Raw genomic sequence first — 22,374 nt, forward strand, 5'->3', positions numbered from 1 at the left:
TCTCCCTGAGAGAGCATGAGGAGGTTGAGGTGGGGGGTGGGCTATATTTTAGCGTCCCGGAAGAGTTAGTGCTGCAAGGGGTTCTGGGTATTTGTTCTGTTGTGTTTATGTTGTGTTACGGTGCGAATGTTCTCCTGTAATGTGTTTGTCATTCTTGTATGGTGTGGGTTCACAGTGTGGCGCATATTTGTAACAGTGTTAAAGTTGTTTATACGGCCACCCTCAGTGTGACCTGTATGGCTGTTGACCAGTCTGCTTAAACTAATACTGCACACAAAACATATAGGTTTTCATCTTTTTATTGAACACAACATGTAAACATTCACAGTGCAGGCTGGAAAAAGTATGTGAACCCTTGGATTTAAAAACTGGTTTTGGCAACAATAACCTCAACTAAACGTGCAAGTCTGATCTGCAATTACTGTGAACAACGGTCTGGAGGACTTTTGGACCATTCCTCTTTACAAAAGTGTTTCAGTGCAGCAATATTCTTGGGATATCTGGTGTGAATTGCTCTCTTGAGGTCATGCCACAGCATCTCAATCGGGTTGAGGTCAGGAATCTGACTGGGCCACTCCAGAATGTGTATTTTCTATTATTTAAGCCATTCTGATTTACTTTTATGGGTCATTGTCCTGTTGCATCACCCATCCTCTCTTGAGCTTTAGTTGGCGGACAGATGCTCCTAAGTTTTCCTGTAATGTTTTGATACTATTGGGAATTAATTTTTCCGTCCATGCCTGAGACAGCAAAGCAGCTCCAAACCATAATGCCACCTCCATATTTCACAGTTGGGATGAGGTTTTCATGTTGCTGTGCCTTTTTCCCTCCACACACAGCGCTGTGTGTTCCTTCCAAACAACTCAAATCTAGGTTTCATTTGTCCACATAATATTTACCAGTAGCTCTTTTGCAAACTTCAAACATGCAGCAATATTTTTCTTTGACAGCAGCAGTGTTGGGACTAACGCGTTACTTTAACGCCGTTACTTTCGGCGGTAAAAAGTAATCTAACGCGTTATTTTTTATATTCAGTAACTCAGTTACCGTTACTACATGATGCGTTACTGTGTTATTTTACGTACTTTTTTACGTAGTATCGGCTAGAAACTGAGAAGATCTGAGTGTGTTTTATTGGAGCACTTCGGAAGAGGTATGTGTGCGTGTGGGAGGGGGCGTGTCTGTGTTTACTATCAAGACATGGCGAAGCCCGAAGCCGAGTTTCTTAACATGGAGATATTCTCACTACTTTTCTTTTGTCGAGCACAAAAAAAAGAACATTTTAGTTAAATGTAAGTTGTGTCTTGGATCAAAGATCCTATCCTAGCTATTTAAATCTGCTGAAACAGCTACAAAAGCAACATGCTTCGACGAAGCTAGTAAAGAGAGACACACTTCACCTCCTAAGCAACAGCGGCTGGATTTTAACGAGGCACTGTGCACTGAAGGTACACACACTCTGTCAATTCTCTTATATACTGTTGCTCTTTCATTCTAGACTTCTACAGTGTTTGATTATCACATCACTCTAAATGTATAGACTATAAAGTTCACAAACATAAAAAGGGATGCTAGTGGGCCAGGCCAATCTTTCCTTATCTCTAAACTAAAACTGGTGAAATGTGTAGAGTGTTCTGGGGTTCAGACATGATTTTATTTCAGAATTCCTTGAGAGAAAAAAACGCCTGGTTAGGCTTTGTGTATGTAGTGTGTGCCTTCCTTGCTTTACAGGTGTGTTGTTATTATGCTGTTTGTTACTTATGTATGTTATGTTGCAGCTATTTAAAATAGTTTTGTCAATTTGTTCTGGCCTGAAACAAATTGGCCCTTTGAAACATATCTTTTTCTTTGTGTGTTGTATGTAGAGCACATTGCTTAGCAGAGTTCAGTGATGCAAATGCATGTCAAGTTGATCAACAGATTGTATTATTCTCCAGTGCAATAACAGTACTGAAATGAAGGCTAAAAGGGCATTAAAGGGGGCCTTAAAAAAAATAAAGAATATATATAGGTAACTAAATAGTTACTTTTCACAGTAACGCATTACTTTTTGGTGTAAGTAACTGAGTTAGTAACTGAGTTACTTTTGAAATGAAGTAACTGTAACTAGTTACTGGTTTTCAGTAACTAGCCCAACACTGGACAGCAGTGGCTTCCTCTGTGGTGTCCTCCCATCAACTCCTCTCTTGTTTGTTTTCCTTATTGTTGGTTGGTCAACAAAAATGTTAGCATGCGCCAGACATTTTTGTAGGTCTTTAGGATTATTTTTCACTTCATTGAGCATTCTGCGCCGTTCTCTTGCGGTCATCTTTACGGGATGACCACACCTAGGGAGAATAGCAACAGTACTGAACTTTTCTCCAATTTGTAGACAACCTGTCTTACTGTGCACATCAAGTCTTTTAGAGATACTTTTGTAACCTTTTCCGGCGTCATGTAAGTCAACCATTCTTGATCGTAGGTTTTTAGAGAGCGCTTTTGTGCCAGGCAACTAACTGTTCACATCAGGCAATACTTCTTGAGAACTGCCAACTCAAAACTGGTTTAGTTTTTATAGGGCAAGGCAGCCTTAACTAACACTTGTAAGTTCATGACAGTAGTTGGACTCCAATTGACTCTTGGAGAAGTCATAAGCTTAGGGCAGACCTGGGCAAATTAAGGCCCGGGGGCCACATGCAACCCGTTAAACTTTTCAATCTGGCACGCCGGACATTCCCAAATAATTTCTTTAGATCTTTAAGATGGAAACTGTATCCGTCATTATGATATGCAGTGATGTTTTCAAATGACTAAGTCTTGAACTATACAAAGTATTTCAATGGTTGCAATCTGAGCTGTTGCATGATATACTAGTTACTATGGCAATCTAAGTCACAGCAGCTCAGACGAGGCACCAAGCAGTGTGGGTGGGGAGCGTTTCCACAGAGTGTTTCAAGAACTTGAAATGCAGGTGTCAGGGACAGACGCAGAAGGAGATTTTTACAACAAAGTTCTAAAGCTTAGTGATGTATCAGATTGTAGATGGGTTTTTTTTTACCCTTCGCGTTCATATTTCGCTGTTTGTTGCATTTTTGTTGAGTTTCGCATGATTGTAAAATATGTCGATTGAGTGGGGGTGTGATGTTCATATGCTGTCAATAGGGATGTCCGATAATATCAGACTGCCGATATTATCGGCCGATAAATGCTTTAAAATGTAATATCGAAAATTATCGGTATCGGTTTCATAATTATCGGTATCGGTTTCAAAAAGTAAAATGTATGACTTTTTAAAACGCCGCAGTGCACACGGACGTAGGGAGAAGTACAAAGCGCCAATAAACCTTAAAGGCACTTCCTTTGTGTGCCGGTCCAGTCACGTAATATCGACGGCTTTTCACATTCACAAGTGGATGCAATTCATACTTGGTCAAGAGCCATACAGGTCACACTGAGGGTGGGCGTATAAACAACTTGAACACTGTTACAAACATGCGCCACACTGTGAACCCACACCAAACAAGAATGACAAACACATTTCGGGAGAACATCCGCACCGTAACACAACATAAACACAACAGAACAAATACCCAGAACCCTTGCAGCACTAACTCTTCCGGGACGCTACAATATACCCCTCACCCCCATGTCTCAAATTCCAAGCTGCTAAAAAAAATTATGCACTTTGTGACTTCAATAATAAATATGGCAGTGCCATGTTGGCATTTTTTTCCATAACTTGAGTTGATTTATTTTGGAAAACCTTGTTACATTGTTTAATGCATCCAGCGGGGCATCACAACAAAATTAGGCATAATAATGTGTTAATTCCATGACTGTATATATGGATACGGTAATTAAGAGTTGGACAATATCGGGATATCAGTAAAAAAGCCATTATGTGTTCCCTGGTTTTCAGTGTACATGGGTAAAGGTGTGTGTTGCTGAGCCCGACCTGGACATAATCTGAACTGGACCTGGTTTTAAGAACCCTTTTTGAACAATCTGATTTCATTGACAACCTGGTCTGGTGAAGATAAGGTCCTTTAAAAAAATAATAAAATAAAAAATAAGATAAATAAATAAAACACTTTTTCTTGAATAAAAAAGAAAGTAAAACAATATAAAAACAATTACATAAAAAATAGTAATTAATGAAAATGTTAGTGGACCAGCAGCACACACAATCATGTGTGCTTACGGACTGTATCCCTTGCAGACTGTATTGATATATATTGATATATAATGTAGGAACCAGAATATTAATAACAGAAAGAAACAACCCTTTTGTGTGAATGAGTGTAAATGGGGGAGGGAGGTTTTTTGGGTTGGTGCACTAATTGTAAGTGTATCTTGCGTTTTTTACGTTGATTTAATTAAAAAATAAAATAAATTAAAAGCCATTATCGGACATCTCTAGTTGTCAATATTCAGTGTTTTAACCTTCATAGTTAATATTGTAAATCCCACATTCTTTATTTTCATGTACATTCTGGGTCTCATTTAGTAAAAAAAATTAAAAATTCCATTCTGTTTTTTAAGGCGGTCTGTCATAACGTTTTTAGCATTCAATCAGACATTATTGGGAGGTTTTATATTAGTGTTCCTAAAAATAGATTTTTTTCTTAATTTGGCCCCTCCGAGTCAAAATAATTGCCCAGGCCTGATTTAGGGGTTCCTACTTTCTCCATACCTACGAATGTTTACAAGTTGTGTTAAAAAAACATGAAAACATAAAATCTTATGTGCTGTATTAGCTTAAGAAGACTGTGTTCTATTGTTGTGACTTAGATGAAGATCAGAACTAATTTTATGCCCAAATTATGCAGATATCCAAATAATCCCAAAGGGGTCCCATACTTTTTCTTGCAAATGTATAGATAATAACTGGGCATTACATTTGTTTTAAGTTGCATCAAATTACATTTGCTTTTGTGTAAATGTCACCTTTGACCCCTGCAGGTGTCTGGTGGGACAGTCCACGACCTCACGGCTGCCCTGAGGTCAGTCGGCCAGTGTAGAGCACTGAGCGTCCTGGAGGAGGCGCTGTGTCACCACGACAACGAGGCGGCAGGTAAGCTCACGGGCGCCGTCGTCTCTGCAGGCGACACCACGCACGCCCAGCTGCGGGATCTGAAGTTTGACGCGCGGGTGGACAGCGGCGTGTGCGACAGCGGGGTGGAGCTTTCCACAGTGTAGGGCGACCTTCGAGTGTGGAAAGGAAGTGTCCTCAAATACAACCTCCTTCCCTCCTAATGCCACTTGAAGCCTATTGTGACGTTCAATGTCTCCTTCATAGCAGGACATTTGAGTTTTGTGTGGACACGTTATTTTATTTGTTCCTTTTACTCCATGAAGTTTTGACACGGATCACAAAGACTCTGATCTATTTATCTGGACCTTTTATTAATAAAGTTTTTTTATACGTCATGTTTGGTGACAATCTTCCAGCTTCTAGAACATTTAGTTAAAAACGAGTGCAATCAACTCAACAGAGGAAAAACAAAGAAAAAAAGCAACGAGTGAACCAATCGGCTGCTGTCAAGTATCATCAAGTGCAAAAAAAAAGGGGGGGAGGAGTGTGGCGAGGAAGACCTCTGCTTCTCTAACAAGTAAACATGGCCGTCCAGGACCTCTAACATGCATCCCTCTTCTGTCCGCTCTGAAGCTCCGCCTCCATGTGACAGCGCCTGGATGACGTTGAGGTTAAAAAATGTGAACAAAGTGCTGTGATTGGCCAGTGAGAGTCGAGCGGGATCACATGGCGTATTTCTGAGTCCAGTCCTGAGCGGTCTTGTTGTACCTGCAACACACACACACACACCATGCTCAGCCATGGGAGAGGAGAGACCGCACCGTGTGCTCACCTGACGGGGTCCGTCTTGTAGATGCGAGCGATCTCCGGCACCAGCGGGTCGTCAGGGTTGGGGTCGCACAAGAGCGAGCAAATAGACAAGAGGACTGCGGACATGAAGCGGAGGACGCCACCCAGTGGCCGTTAGCAGTCACACACTCTGAGGGCTTCTTACCTTTGGAGATGGTTAGCGCAGGAGACCACTGGGACCTCAGGATGTCCAAGCAGATGCTGCCATTACTGTTGATGTTGGGGTGGTAAATTCTGGTTGTGAACGCCACCTGGTGCACACACACACACACACACACACACACACACACACACACACACACACACGTTCATGCTTGCCAAACCATTTTTGGTCTGCTGACATCTGTGTTGTGTTTACTGACCTTGGGAGGTTTGAAGGGGTAATCTGTAGGGAAGTGGATGGTGAGGAAGAAAACCCCTCCCTGGTAAGGGCTGTCAGGCTGACACACACACACACACTCTGAGCATAGATGTTGATGAATAACCGGTGTGAAGTTGGCGACCGTTATCATTGCAAATATTAAAATAGCATTGCCACTGCAAAAATAAATTGTCATTTACAGATTTTGTTATTAGCGTGTAATTAACATATTATTCTTAACTAGCTCCCCACCTTGTCAACATCTCCCCAAACTTGTCTCAAACATTTGTGCTACAAACGTTTTTATCTATTATAGATTTTATGTTAACGTTTCATAGTTTTTATGTTAACGTTATATATTTTTAATGTTTACGTTTCATAGTTTTTATGTTAACGTTTTATAGTGTTAATGTTAATGTGTTATTTAGAACCAGGCCCCTAATTGTCTCAAAATCTCCCCAAATGTTTTCCAACATTTGTGCTGTAAAAAATTGTTTTGTCTAACTATTGTAGTTTTGGTTTTAATCGTTTTATAGTTTTGTTATTAACTTGTAATTATTCATAACCAGCCCGCCACCTTGTCAAAATCTCCCCAAACTTGTCTCAAACATTTGTGCTACTAAGGTTTTTATATATTGTAGTTTTTATGTTAACGTTTTATAGTTTTTAAGGGGAACGTTTCATAGTTGTCATGTTAACGTTTCATAGTTTTTATGTTAGCGTTTAATAGTTTTTATGTTAACGTTATATATTTTTTATGTTAACGTTTCATAGTTTGTTAACGTTATATATTTTTATGTTACCGTTTCAGTTTTTATGTTAACATTATATATTTTTTATGTTAGCGTTATATATTTTTTATGTTACCGTTTCAGTTTTTATGTTAATGTTTCATAGTTTTTATGTTAACGTTATATATTTTTTATGTTACCTTTTCATATTTTTTATGTTAACGTTAAATATTTTTTATGTTAACATTTCATATTTTTTATGTTAACGTTTTATAGTTCGTATGTTAATGTTTCATATTTTTTATGTTACCGTTTCATAGTTTTTATGTTAACGCTATGTATTTTTCATTTTAATTTATATATTTTTTATGTTAACGTTATGTATTTTTTATGCTAACGTTTTATAGTTTATATGTTAACGTTATATAGTTTTTATGTTAACGTTTTATAGTTTTTAAGGGGAACGTTTCATAGTTGTCATGTTAACGTTTCATAGTTTTTATGTTAACGTTTAATAGTTTTTATGTTAACGTTATATATTTTTTATGTTACAGTTTCATAGTTTGTTAACGTTATATATTTTTTATGTTACCGTTTCAGTTTTTATGTTAACGTTATATATTTTTTATGTTAGCGTTATATATTTTTTATGTTACCGTTTCAGTTTTTATGTTAACGTTATATATTTTTTATGTTAACATTTCATAGTTTTTATGTTAACGTTATATATTTTTTATGTTACCTTTTCATAGTTTTTATGTTAACGTTAAATATTTTTTATGTTAACATTTCATAGTTTTTATGTTAACGTTTTATAGTTCGTATGTTAATGTTTCATATTTTTTATGTTAACGTTATATATTTTTTATGTTACCGTTTAATATTTTTTATGTTAACGCTATGTATTTTTCATTTTAATTTTTTTATAGTTCGTATGTTAATGTTTCATATTTTTTATGTTAACGTTATATATTTTTTATGTTACCGTTTAATAGTTTTTATGTTAACGCTATGTATTTTTCATTTTAATTTATATATTTTTTATGTTAACGTAATGTATTTTTTATGCTAACATTTTATAGTTTATATGTTAACGTTATATAGTTTTTATGTTAACGTTTTATATTTTTTGTTACCGTTTTATAGTTTTTTATGTTAACGTTATATATTTTTTATGTTAACATTTCATAGTTTTTATGTTAATGTTTCATAGTTTTTATGTTAACGTTATATATTTTTTATGTTACCTTTTCATAGTTTTTGTCAACTTTAAATATTTTTTATGTTAACATTTCATAGTTTTTATGTTAACGTTTTATAATTCGTATGTTAATGTTTCATAGTTTTTATGTTAACATTATATATTTTTCATATTAACGTTATATATTTTTTATGTTAATGTTATGTATTTTTTATGTTAACGTTTCATAGTTTTTATGTTAACTTGTAATTATTCATAACCATCCTCACCTTGTCAAAATCGTCTCAAACATTTGTGCTACAAATGTTTTTATATATTATAGTTTTTATGTTAACGTTTTGTAGTTTTTAAGGTAATGTTTAATATTTTTTATGTTATTAATGTTTCCTAGTTTTTTAACATTTCCTAGTTTTTATATTAACATTTTATAGTTTTTTTTATCATTGACGTTTATAGTTTTTAAGGTAATGTTTAGTATTTTTTCTGTTAATATTTCCTAGTTTTATATTAACATTTTGTATTTTTTTGTTAACGTTTACAGTTTTTATGTTAACGTTTTATAGTTTTTGTTAACGTTTCCTAGTTTTTATATTAACATTTTAGAGTTGTTTTTTTATTAACGTTTATAGTTTTTATGTTAACGTTTCACAGTTTTAACATTTTATAGTTTTGTCATTAACTTGTAATTATTCATAACCAGCCCCCCACTTTGTCAAAATCTCCCCAAACTTGTCCTAATTTGTGCTACTAAGGTTTTTATATATTTTGTTTTTTATATTAAAGTTTTATAGTTTTTTGTCATTGACGTTTATAGTTTTTATGTTAACGTTTAATAGTTATGTATTCAATGTTTCCTAGTTTTTAAAGTAACGTTTAATATTTTTTGTGTTAACGTTTCCTAGTTTTTAATCAAATGTTATAGTTTTTGTTATTAACATTGATAGTTTTGTTATTAACTTGTAATTATTCATAACCAGCCCCCCACCTTGTCAAAATCTCCCCAAACTTGTCCCAAACATTTGTGCTACTAAGGTTTTTATATATTATAGTTCTTATGTTGTTAACGTTTCATAGTTTTATGTTAACGTTTTATAGTTTTTATGTAAACGTTTCATAGTTTTGATAACGTTTCATAGTTTTGTTATTAACTTGTACCGGTAATTATTCATAACCAACACCTTGTCAAAATCTCCCCAAACTTGTCCCAAACATTTGTGCTACAAAGGTTTTTATATATTATAGTTTTTATGTTAACGTTTTATCGTTTTTAAGGTCATGTTTAATATTTTTTTATGTTATTAACATTTCCTAGTTTTTTGTCATTAACGTTTATAGTTTTTATGTTAAGGTTTTATAGTTTTTAAGGTAATGTTTATTTTTTCTGTTAACCTTTTTCTATTTTTATATTAACATTTTATATTTTTTTGTTAACGTTCACAGTTTTTATGTTAACGTTTCCTAGTTTTTATATTAACATTTTATTTTATTTTTGTTATTAACGTTAATAGTTTTTAAGTTAACGTTTCACAGTTTTAACATTTTATAGTTTTGTTATTAACTTGTAATTATTCCTAACCAGCCCCCCACTTTGTCAAAATATCCCCAAACTTGTCCTAATTTGTGCTACTGAGGTTTTTATATATTTTGTTTTTTATACTAAATTTTTATAGTTTTGTCATTGACGTTTATAGTTTTTATGTTAACGTTTTATAGTTATGTTATTAACGTTTCCTAGTTTTAAGGTAACGTTTAATATTTTTTGTGTTAACGTTTCCTACTTTTTAATAAAATGTTATAGGTTTTTGTTATTAACATTGATAGTTTTGTTATTAACTTGAAATTATTCATAACCAGCTCCCTACATTGTCAAAATCTCCCCAAACTTGTCTAAAACATTTGTGCTACTAAGGTTTTTATATATTATAGTTTTTATGTTAACGTTTTATAGTTTTTATGTTAACGTTTTATAGTTCTTATGTTGTTAACGTTTTATAGTTTTATGTTAATGTTTCATAGTTTTGTCATTAACTCATACTTATTCATAACCAGCCCCCCACCTTATCAAAATCTCCCCAAACTTGTCCCAAACATTTGTACTACAAAGGTTTTTGTCTATTATAGTTTTTATGTTAACGTTTTATAGTTTTGTTATTAACTTGTAATTATTCATAACCAGCTCCCCACTTTGTCAAAATCTCCCCAAACTTGTCTCAAACATTTGTGCTACTAAGGTTTTTATGTTAACGTTTTATAATTTTTAAGGTAATGTTTAATATTATTTATTAAAATTTCCTAGTTTTTGTATTAACATTTTATATTTTTTATGTTAACGTTTTATAGTTTTTATGTTAACATTTCATAGTTTTATTAACTTGTAATTATTGATAACCTGCTCCCAACCATGTCAAAATCTCCCCAAACTTGTCCCAAACATTTTTAATAACGTTTCATAGTTTTTATGTTAAATTTTTATAGTTTTTATGTTAACGTCATACATTTTTTATGTTAACGTTTTAGTTTTTATGTTAGCGTTTTGTAGTTCTTATGTTAACGTTTTATAGTGCTTATGTTAATGTTTTGTATTTTTCATGTTAACGTTTTATATTTTTTATGTTAACGTTTCATAGTTTTATTAACTTGTAATTATTCATAACCAGCCCCCCACTTTGTCAAAATCTCCCCAAACTTGTCTCAAACATTTGTGTTACTAAGGTTTTTATGTTACGTTTTATATTTTTTTGGCAACGTTTTATAGTTCATGTTAACGTTTCATAGTTTTTATGTTACCATTTTATAGTTTTTGTAATCAACGTTTTGTAGTTAATTTTAAAGTTTTATAGTTCATGTAAACGTTTCAGTTTTTGTTAACGTTTTATAGTTTTTTGTTATTTACGTTTCGTGGTTTATTAACGTTTTATAGTTTTTATGTCAAAGTTTCATTGTTTTTATGTTAACGTTTTATATTTCTTATGTTAATGTTTTGTATTTTTCATGTTAATGTTTTATATTTTTTATGTTAACGTTGCATAGTTTTATTAACTTGTAATTATTCATAACCAGCCCACCACCTTGTCAAAATCTCCCCAAACTTGTCTCAAACATTTGTGCTACTAAGGTTTTTCTGTTAACGTTTTATAGTTTTTCTGTTAACGTTTTATATTAATGTTTTATATTTTTTGGTAACATTTTATAATTCATGTTAAAGTTTCAGTTTTTATGTTACCATTTTATAGTTTTTGCAATCAATGTTTTGTAGTTCATTTTAACGTTTTATAGTTTTTTGTTATTTACGTTTCGTAGTTTATTAACGTTTTATAGTTTTTATGTTAACGTTTCATTGTTTTTATGTTGTTTCATAGTTTTCATTTTAAAATTTAATTGTTGATAACCAGCATCTCCATAAAAAAATCACCCTTAACTTGTCCCAATAGTGTTGGATTTTTTTGTCTGTCGTTTTTATGGTGTTTTAATTTTCATAACCCGCCCTTTGACCTAATCAAATTCTCCCCAAACTTGTCCCATTTTTTGGTCCAATTACAGTTTTTATGTTATTAATGTTATATAGTTTTTTATGATAACCTTACATATGATTCTTAAGCAGCCCCACAGCCTTGTACCAAATGGTTGCGATGCAAAAATATTTTGTCAAACTATTATTAGTTTTCAAATGAAAAGGGTAAATAGTCTATATAGCGCTTTACATTATACGTCACATTCACCAACGCATATTTGCAACTATAAGACACGTTAGCATACTTCCAAGATGGCGACAAGTATCAAAACCATGATTTTTAGGTTAAACATACAAAATTAGCTGAAAAGCTAGCATAAAACGTTAGCATTAATATGTAATATTTACGTATTTTGCTTATTTTAGGCATACAATGTCGTATTCATTTCACAGACGCATCACAACTTTGGTTTTCGTATTGCTAAGATATACAAACTATCAACATGATAAAAGAATCACTTACTGTACAATGTCTGCTCTCACTGGGATAAAGACTGATGGGATGTTTACATGACGAATACAAGGCGGGTAAAGTGATGCTCTACCATCTGAGCCACAGCACCCCTGTTACTAACGGTTTATAATTTGTATGTTGTGAACGTGTTATTGATAAAAGTTGGACAAAACATTTAGCAGCACTATTGGGAAGATTTTTGACCAGGTGGTGGGAGAGGCCAGGATGATGTCACTAGTCAAGAAATGTATTTTAGAATACATTACGGTTTTAATACTTGCATTGATTGATAAGGGGCCCGACTTTACACGGGCGCATGAATAATGTGTTTGATACTTACAGGTCCCATTATTGTGGCCTGCCAGTGAAACACTGAGGAAACAAGGAGCATGAAAGTGAATAGAAGTGATGTCTACAAGGAGAAGGGAGAACTTACTGTCTTCATCCACAGGTCCAGCAGAACATTGGGCAGGAGGGTCTCTGGACAGGTCTGTCAGCTCCTGACACAAACGTCAAAAAACGTGTCAAACATTGTACAAGAAACTGATAAAAGTCTATTTATACAAAACTGCATTTATGTGGAATCACTAAACTACAAAAAATCAAGCAGGCCTGGAGAGCCCGAAGCTAAAGCTAAGCTAACACCAAAACGGTGCTGATGTATTAACATTTTACAGTTATTTGTTATTACGTTTATACTTTTTATGTTAACGTTTTATATTAACGTTATATAGTTTTTATGTTAACGTTTTATATTTTTTATGTTAACGTTTTATAGTTTTTATGTTAACGTTTCATATTTTTTATGTTAACAATTTATAGTTTTTAAGTTAACGTTACATATTTTTCATGTTAACGTTTCATAGTTTTTATGTCAATGATGTTAATGTTTTATAGATCTTATGTTAATGTTTTATAGTTCTTATGTTGTTAAAGTTTAATAGTTTTTATGTCAACGTTTTATAGTTTTTACATTAACGTTTTATAGTTCTTATGTTAATGTTTCATAGTTTTTATGTTAACGTTTCATAGTTTTTATGTTAACGTTTTATAGTTTTTATGTTAATGTTTTATAGTTTTTATCTTAATGTTTTATAGTTATGTTGTTAACATTTCATAGTTTTATGTTAATGTTTTATAGTTATGTTGTTAACATTTCAGTTTTATGTTAATGTTTTATAGTTATTATGTTAACGTTTCATAGTTTTTATGTTAACGATTAATAGTTTTTACGTTAACGTTTTATAGTTTTTACGTTAACGTTTTATAGTTAACATAAAACGTTAACATAAAAACGTTTTATGTTAACTATATATATATATATAAGGTTTTTTGTAAACTATATATAATGTTTATGTTAACATTAACATAAAAACATTAACATAGTTTTTATGTTAACGTTTTATAGTTCTTATGTTGTTAACGTTTCATAGTTTTTATGTTAACGTTTCATAGTTTTTATGTTAACGTTTCATAGTTTTTATATTGTTAACATTTCATAGTTTTTATGTTAATGTTTTATAGTTCTTATGTTGTTAACGTTTAATAGTTTTTATGTTAACGTTTCATAATTTTTATGTTAACGTTTCATAGTCCTTATGTAGTTAACGTTTCATAGTATTTATGTTAACGTTTCATAGTGTTTATGTTAACGTTTTATAGTTGTTAACATTTCATAGTTTTATGTTAATGTTTTGTAGTTCTTATGTTGTTAACGTTTCATAGTTTTTATGTTAACGTTTCATAGTTTTTATGTTAGCGTTTCATAGTTTTTATGTTAACGTTTTATAGTTTTTATGTTAACGTTTCATAGTTTTTACGTTAACGTTTTATAATTATGTTAACATTTCATAATTTTGATGTTAACGTTTCATAGTTTTGATGTTAACGTTTCATAGTTTTGATGTTAACGTTTCATAGTTTTTATGTTAGCGTTTCATAGTTTTTATGTTAACGTTTTATAGTTTTTATGTTAACGTTTCATAGTTTTTACGTTAACGTTTTATAGTTTTTATGTTAACGTTTCATAGTTTTTACGTTAACGTTTTATAATTATGTTAACATTTCATAGTTTTGATGTTAACGTTTCATAGTTTTGATGTTAACGTTTCATAGTTTTTATGTTAGCGTTTCATAGTTTTTATGTTAACGTTTTATAGTTTTTATGTTAACGTTTCATAGTTTTTACGTTAACGTTTTATAATTATGTTAACATTTCATAGTTTTTATGTTAACGTTTCATAGTTTTGATGTTAACGTTTTATAGTTCTTATGTTGTTAATGTTTCATAGTTTCTTTAACTTTTCATAGTTTTTATGTTAACGTTATATAGGTCTTATGTTGTTAACGTTTCATAGTTTTTATGTTAACGTTTTATAGTTCTTATGTTGTTAATGTTTCATAGTTTCTTTAACTTTTCATAGTTTTTATGTTAACGTTATATAGGTCTTATGTTGTTAACGTTTCATAGTTTTTATGTTAACGTTTCATAGTTTTTATGTTAACGTTTCGTAGTTTTTATGTTTACGTTTTATAGTTTTTAAGGTAACGTTTGATATTTTTTATGTTATTAACGTTTCATAGTTTTTAATTAACGTTTATAGTTTTTGTGTTAACATTTCATAGTTTTGTTATTAACTTGTAATTATTCATAACCAGCCCTCCAACGCCAAAACGGTGCTGATGTAGCCTGGCGGGGTCACGTGACACACGGTACCAGCTTCTCTTCGTGACGTCACAGGCCAAAGCACAATGACGTCACGCGCTAGCAAGTAGCCAGCTGTTAGCATAGCGGTTGCGCCCCGTCAAGGGGGGGCAAATGTGAGCAGAATTCCTCGTAAAAAGGAAGCCGGGGCGGTTACCTTCGAAATCCGCTTCAAAGCCATTGCGATGGCGCCGGAGGAGCCGCTGTCGAGGAGGAGGAGGAGGAAGAAGAAGAGGAGGAGGGCAGGCCAACAAGGCGACAAGCTAGCATGGAGGACGCCGCTAGCTAGGGGAGCACCGAGGACGCTAAGCTAGGCGGCTAGGCCAACATGGGTGGCTGAAATGACGACAAGTGTAAAAGTGTCCAGCCCACGGAGACACCGGAACACCTCAGCGGAGCCAAAATGTCCTCGGGAACACACAAAAGGACCGGCAGGATGTCTTGTTTCCTACCGCTGTGAAGAAACACACCTCCCAGGCAGCGTCACGAGGGGGAGGGGCCAGTGCGGGGCTCGCTCTGCGCCCACTTCATTAGGTACACTTGACAACTTTCATTTGTAACAATTTTGTTCACAATTGCACCGACTACACTTTCTGAATAGAGATGAACGAATCGATTCATTTGAACGTCTCTTTGGAAGTGAACGTTGAGATCCGATTGCCGATTGGGAGCCGTTTAAAGCCCATGCAAATTTAGCCTCGGCAATTGCACCACTCTGCGCATGCGTGTCACCCAAATCTGGACTAGAAAATTAGTCATTTAAAGCAGTGGTCCCCAACCACCGGTCCGTGGATCGATTGGTACTGGGCCGCACAAGAAAAAAAAAAAAAATATATATATATATATATATATTTTTTTTTTTTTTTTTTTTTTTTTTTTAAATTAAAACACAAGATACACTTACAATTAGTGCACCAACCCAAAAAACCTCCCTCCCACCTCATTCACACAAAAGGGTTGTTTCTTTCTGTTATTAATATATTTCTAGTTCCTACATTATATATCAATATAGATCAATACAGTCTGCAGGGATACAGTCCGTAAGCACACATGATTGTATTTTTTTATGACAATCCCCCTGGTCCGTGGGACAAATTTTCAAGCGTTGACCGGTCCGCAGTTACAAAAAGGTTGGGGACCACTAAAGAAACTTAGCAGCATTTGGATGAACGTTTTTAAATAAAAATATAATTTTTTAAATATAGAAATGTACCAGCGGTGTGCCGTCAGGGCCAGCAAGGCCTTCTCTGCTGGCCTAACATAAATCATGGTCATAAATTAATACAAAATAATTGTGTATTTTATTTAATTTTCATAAATATATAAACTAGAGATGTCCGATAATGGCTTTTTTGCCGATATTCCGATATTGTCCAACTCTTAATTACCGATTCCGATATCAACCGATACCGATATATACAGTCGTGGAATTAACACATTATTATGCCTAATTTTGTTGTGATGCCCCGCTGGATTCATTAAACAATGTAACAAGGTTTTCCAAAATAAATCAACTCAAGTTATGGGAAAAAAAGTGCCAACATGGAACTGACAGATTTATTATTGAAGTCACTAAGTGCATTATTTTTTTTAAACATGCCTCAAAACAGCAGCTTGGAATTTGGGACATGCTCTCCCTGAGATAATCCTGATACCCACTACAACTATGGGAAGTACTATACTTTGACTTTCACAAAGTGCATTTTTTTTTTTAAACATGCCTCAAAACAACAGCTTCAAAAACCATGAAGGCACACACCTTCAGTCCAGAGTATACTAGAGTAATAAAGTACACAATAACATAGTCCTCCTTTAGTGCAAGACTGCCTGGTATACTGTCTAACAGGGAATTATAAACTGGGCTCAATCTGCCCTGCTCTGACGTATTTGTATGAGTAACACAAATGTGCTGCAAGCTAGTGGTGAGTGCTTGAAGTGGCCTAGCAGTCAGCCAGAGCTTCTGAAATGCTGTGTTGAGACAGGGCACCTGACCCCAACGTGGGCTTTCGCCTTGGGGTGGTTTTTGTTGTATTTTTGTTTTTTCCCGACGGAGTCTTTAAGCGACAACTGTGTGGTACTACTTTTTTTCGCCGTTTGCTTTTCATCCATCTTCCGCTTGTATTCATCGTTTATCTCCTTATGATTCTTGAAGAGGTGGGGAATCAAATTGCTCGTATAAAAGGAAGACATCTTGGTTCCTCCTCGCATAACCAACTTTTTGCAGTGATTGCAAATTGCCAGTTATCCGTCAGACACACTTGAAAATAATCCCAAACCATAGACATGGTGTCGTTAATCAGTCACCGAGCAAACTGGCCTGTTAGCCACGGCTACAGCACCGGCAACAACACTCTTGTTGTTGTTATGCTGCGCTCGCGGCGGTTTGATGAGGTCATCAAGCGTCGCCAGTAAACCTCTCATGCTGCAGTCGTCAACTCCTGTGTTGTCTGTGGGGGAGGGGAGGGGGGAGGGACTGCTGACTACTTCTCCCTACGTCCGTGTTTTACCGAATATGTACCGCTCCGTACAGCGGCGTTTTAAAAAGTCATTAATTTCACTTTTTGAAACCGATACCGATAATTTCCGATATTACATTTTAAAGCATTTATCGGCCGATATTATCGGACATCTCTAATTAAAGTATTCATCATATATTCTTCATGTCATATTAGGCTCCAGTGTTGCTGTTTTTAAGTTATAGCTTTTATCCAATCAGAATTCAGCTAGCTTGTTGTCAGCGCTGTATGAATTCTGCCGGAGGCCTTCTGCACCAACATTAGCGTTCAGTTAACAGACAGTTGCGATCAGATCACGAGTTTTTGACAGTAGCCATCTAGGTAGCTTTACGATGAACGTGACTGTGATTGGATACTCACTTGTCACTCCCAAGTATCCAATCACAAGTTGCGATTTACGAAAGCAGAAAGTGGCACCGGAGCCATACACGGACAGCGGGGAAATCAGCGGTACTCACTTTTGTTAACCGACAAAGAAGCAGAGCAGAACGTTGATTAGGTGGCAGATATATATATTTGCAAGGGCCTTTTCAAGAAGGATATTTAAAGGGAGACTCGATCTTGTGAGACTAGGTCGGCCGACCCCGGAAACGAGTTACGCTGGCCTGGCGGTGAAATGGTTTGCTTGCCACTTCCACTCGAATCCACCAACTACGAGCGGTACCAATTGTGAGTTCAAATATATTTTTCGCATTGAATATGTTTTTTACAATTATTTTAGTTTTGACAGTACCACGTCCGATGCGGTTTTATTGATTTTTAAATGGGCCAAAAAAATAGCCCGTTTTGTACACGAGTGACAAATTGAGGTGATTCAATGCGCAGTAGTGCACAAGTGTGTTCCTGTAGAGTATTTTTCAAGTGGCGACGTAAATGATTGTATTCTCAGTGGTATTTATGGAAGTAGGACATCACTGAAGGCCTAGATGGGAAACGCACGAACCCGCCACTGGAATGTACATGTTTTTAAATATTCTTTAATGGTATTTATTTATTTTTATTTGGATTCACTTTTTCGGCTTCATTATTCTAAAGCAGTGGTGTCCAAAGTGCGGTCCGTAGCTATTTTCTAAACAATCGTGAGTATTTTAATGCTAGCACGATAGCTTTTTTTGTGTGTGTGTAAATTTTGCAGGTATACACTTCAGCCTCTAATATTTTCTTACTTCATAAATGCTGCCTGTTAGCATGCTAATGTTAATGCGCCAGCTTTTTTCGGCTAATTTTATATGTATTCACCAGTCATATTTTAGTACTCGATGTATTCCAATGTTAGCAGGCTAACTTTTAAAATATGTTGGTGCTTGACTCATGCTACAGTTAGTATTATAGCATGCTAGCTTTTTTTTTTAAAGCTATTTTTGCAGGTATGCACCTCTGTGTCAAATATGTGCTAATGCTAACTGTTACCAGGCTATTGTTAGCATAGTTGTGTTAGCATCCCAACCTTTTTTTAGCTCATTTTGCTCACATTTTTTTTTGTTACTTGACGCTATCTGGCAAGTGTGTTAGCGGTTAGCATTTTGGCTCCACAAAATTTCAACCGAAATTGCATTTTCTAATTCTTTGAAAAAAATCTATATATTGTACTAGTTTTAAAGGTGACTACCAAAATGGCCCCCATATTCCTTGATTTGTCAGCATGTGGAGCCATCGTTTAATGCAGGGGTGTCAAACTCAAATACAGAGTGGGCCAAAATTTAAAACTGAACAAAGCCGCGGGCCAAGGTTGAACAAATTAACCTTTAACGTACTCTACGAGCTATCGTCACGTCCGTTTTTCATCCATTCTAACATCGTTCTGACCCAGTCACAAGAAATGTGCGGCTTCTGTACGCACACATGAGCGAATGCAACACATACTTCATCAACAGCGATACAGGTTACACTGAGGGTGCCAGTATAAAAACCGTTAACACTGTTAGAAATATGCGCCACACTGTGAATCCACACCAAAAAAAGAATGACAAACACATTTCGGGGGAACATCCACACCGTAACACAACATAAACACAACAGAACAAATACCCAGAATCCTTTGCAGCACTAACTCTTCCGGGACGCTACAAAATACACCCCCCGCTACCACCAAACCTCCCTCCCCACACACACAACTTGTAGCGTCCTGGAAGAGTTAGTGCTGCAAAGGGTTCTGGTTTGGTGTGGATTCAGAGTGTGGCGTATATTTCTAACAGTGTTAAAGTTTTTTATTTGGCTACCCTCAGTGTAACCTGTGTCGCTGTTGATGAAGTATGCGTTGCATTCTAATGTTTGTGCGTGCAGAAGCCGCTCATGTTATGTGACTGGGCCACCACTCGTTTGGCTGGCTGGCTGGCGTTTGGAAGACTCCCGGCAGGATTGGCGGGCCAGTTTCGGTGTTAATTTGATATCGCCTTAAGGGCCAAGTGAAATTACCAAATGTGTCCCGCGGGCCAGAGTTTGACACCCTAGCTTTAATGCAATGTAATCTTACTTATTATTTGTGTATTTTCTTCTATATTGTTAAAATCCTACACTTTTTTATGTGAGGGAAAAGTGAAACTAGTGATGTCACTGCCAAAGCATGGAAGTATGGCACCGCCTTATGCAATGTTTACAATGAAAATAACACTATAACTGATATTTTTCCAAAAAATTACTCTATTAGAAAAATATTTGTGTAAATGCAATTATTCTGATACTAGTGATTTTTTCCTTGATTAAAAAAAATATAACTACAAAACCCAAAACCAGTGAAGTTGGCACGTTGTGTAAATGGGAAATTAAAAAAAAATACAATGATTTGCAAATCCTTTTCAACTTCTATTTAATTGAATAGACTGCAAAGACAAGATATTTAACGTTCAAACTAAGAAACTTCATTTTTTTTTAAGCAAATAATCATTAACTTACAATTTAATGGCAGCAACACATTGCAAAAAAAGTTGTCACAGCTCGGGCCCAGCGAAGCCAGCGACCTTCCTGGGTGTTGTTGATAAATGGCTTTCGCTTTGCATAGTAGAGTTTTAACTTGCACTTACAGATGTAGCGACCAACAGTGGCATTTTTACCACTGTGTTACATGGCCTTTCCTTTTAACAACACTCAGTAAACGTTTGGGAACTGAGGAGACACATTTTTTAAGCTTTTCAGGTGGAATTCTTTCCCATTCTTGCTTGATGTACAGCTTAAGTTGTTCAACAGTCCGGGGGTCTCCGTTGTGGTATTTTAGGCTTCATAATGCGCCACACATTTTCAATGGGAGACAGGTCTGGACTACAGGCAGGCCAGTCTAGTACCCGCACTCTTTTACTATGAAGCCACGCTGTTGTAACACGTGGCTTGGCAATGTCTTGTTGAAATAAGCAGGGGCGTCCATGATTGCGTTGCTTGGATGGCAACATATGTTGCTCCAAAACCTGTATGTACCTTTCAGCATTAATGGCGCCTTCACAGATGTGTAAGTTACCCATGCCTTGGGCACTAATACAACCCCATACCATCACACATGCTGGCTTTTCAACTTTGCGCCTATAACAATCCGGATGGTTCTTTTCCTCTTTGTTCCGGAGGACACGACGTCCACAGTTTCCAAAAACAATTTGAAATGTGGACTCGTCAGACCACAGAACAGTTTTCCACTTTGCATCAGTCCATCTTAGATGAGCTCGGGCCCAGCGAAGCCAGCGACCTTCCTGGGTGTTGTTGATAAATGGCTTTCGCTTTGCATAGTAGAGTTTTAACTTGCACTTACAGATGTAGCGACCAACTGTAGTTACTGACAGTGGTTTTCTGAAGTGTTCCTGAGCCCATGTGCTAATATCCTTTACACCTGATGTCGCTTTTCGTTACCATCTGAGGCATCGAAAGTCCGTAATATCATGGCTTAAGTGCAATGATTTTTTCAGAGTCTCTGAAACTTTTGTTGGTATTACAGACCATAGATGGTGAAATCCCTAAATTACTTGCAATACCTGGTTGAGAAATGTTGTTCTTAAACTGTTCGACAATTTGCTCACGCATTTGTTGACAAAGTGGTGACCCTCCCCCCATCCTTGTTTGTGAATGACTGAGCATTTCATGGAATCTACTTTTATACCCAATCATGGCACCCACCTGTTCCCAATTCGCCTGTTCACCTGTGGGATGTTCCAAAGTGTTTGTTGAGCATTCCTCAACTTTATCAGTATTTATTGCCACCTTTCCCAACTTCTTTGTCACGTGTTGCTGGCATCAAATTCTAAAGTTAATGATTATTTGCACAAAAAAAAAAGTTTATCAGTTTGAACATCAAATATGTTGTCTTTGTAGCATATTCAACTGAATATGGGTTGAAAATGATTTACAAATCATTGTATTCCGTTTATATTTACATCTAACACAATTTCCCAACTCATATGGAAACGGGGTTTGTACATTAGAAATACATTTGATTATTTACATTTGGTTATTTACAATCCGGGGAGGTGGGATGTGGTGGGGGGAGGGTGTTAGTCAAGGGTTGAAGTTGCCTGGAGGTGTTGTTTTAGTGCGGTTTTGAAGGAGGAGAGAGATGCACTTTCTTTTACACCTGTTGGAAGTGCATTCCATATTGATGTGGCATAGAAGGAGAATGACTTAAGACCTTTGTTAGATCGGAATCTGGGTTTAACGTGGTTTGTGGAGCTCCCCCTGGTTAAGGAAGTAGTTTGACATGTACTTCGGTATCAATTGAATATAAGTTGAAAAGGATTTGAAAATGATTGTATTCTGTTTTTATGTACGATTTACACAACGTGACAACTTTACTGGTATTTTGAGCGGTTATTTGAAAGGAAGGGCTCCTTTTTAAGAGACATAAATGTAGGGATGATGTTTGAAACCGATTCTCCCGGTTGTTCGATAAGAAAAGAACCGATTCCATGGACTCGAATCCCTTTTTGAGAACCGGTTCCCGTTATCGAGGCCACTATAGTAAAGAAAAAGAGTTGGTTCTTTATTCGAAACCCTGGGAACGAACCCCAAATGGGCAATATGAAAATACTACGCGTCAATAGTTTGGGCACTTTCGGGTT

General features: G+C 35.2%; 3 protein-coding genes across 5 annotated transcripts in view; 2 read left to right on the plus strand and 1 right to left on the minus strand.

The window, feature by feature from the left end:
• nfkb1 (nuclear factor of kappa light polypeptide gene enhancer in B-cells 1) overlaps positions 1–5,409 on the plus strand; it is a 75,187-nt gene extending 69,778 nt beyond the window's left edge. For both annotated transcript variants that reach the window (XM_072914907.1, XM_072914906.1), the window contains exon 24: positions 4,942–5,409. In XM_072914907.1, the coding sequence (XP_072771008.1) occupies positions 4,942–5,178 (237 nt within the window). In that variant the 3' untranslated portion in view covers positions 5,179–5,409. The remainder of the gene's footprint in view (positions 1–4,941) is intronic.
• LOC133617115 (ubiquitin-conjugating enzyme E2 2-like) lies at positions 5,365–15,285 on the minus strand. Its single transcript, XM_061976846.2, has 7 exons — positions 14,983–15,285; positions 12,558–12,621; positions 12,462–12,493; positions 6,226–6,303; positions 6,009–6,114; positions 5,847–5,940; positions 5,365–5,782 (listed from the first exon to the last, which is right to left on the minus strand). The coding sequence occupies exons 1-7, from the start codon at positions 15,004–15,006 to the stop codon at positions 5,737–5,739; spliced, it is 444 nt and encodes a 147-aa protein (XP_061832830.1). The 5' UTR covers positions 15,007–15,285; the 3' UTR covers positions 5,365–5,736.
• LOC133617114 (transcription factor COE1-like) overlaps positions 15,167–22,374 on the plus strand; it is a 148,572-nt gene continuing 141,364 nt past the window's right edge. For both annotated transcript variants that reach the window (XM_061976844.2, XM_061976845.2), the window contains exon 1: positions 15,167–15,359. In XM_061976844.2, the coding sequence (XP_061832828.2) occupies positions 15,167–15,359 (193 nt within the window). The remainder of the gene's footprint in view (positions 15,360–22,374) is intronic.

Source organism: Nerophis lumbriciformis, linkage group LG16, assembly GCF_033978685.3.
Source record: "Nerophis lumbriciformis linkage group LG16, RoL_Nlum_v2.1, whole genome shotgun sequence".
NCBI classification, from domain to species: domain Eukaryota; kingdom Metazoa; phylum Chordata; class Actinopteri; order Syngnathiformes; family Syngnathidae; genus Nerophis; species Nerophis lumbriciformis.

What these genes read in the sequence shown, in the direction of transcription:
- LOC133617115 (XM_061976846.2), bottom strand. Translation starts at nt 15,006, where the DNA reads ATGGCTTTGAAGCGGATTTCGAAG. An exon ending in AGGCCACAATAATGGGACCT is followed by an intron (nt 6,304 to 12,461) that starts GTAAGTATCAAA and finishes TGTGTGTGTCAG; the next exon opens with CCTGACAGCCCTTACCAGGG. An exon ending in TGCGCTAACCATCTCCAAAG is followed by an intron (nt 5,941 to 6,008) that starts GTAAGAAGCCCT and finishes TCATGTCCGCAG; the next exon opens with TCCTCTTGTCTATTTGCTCG.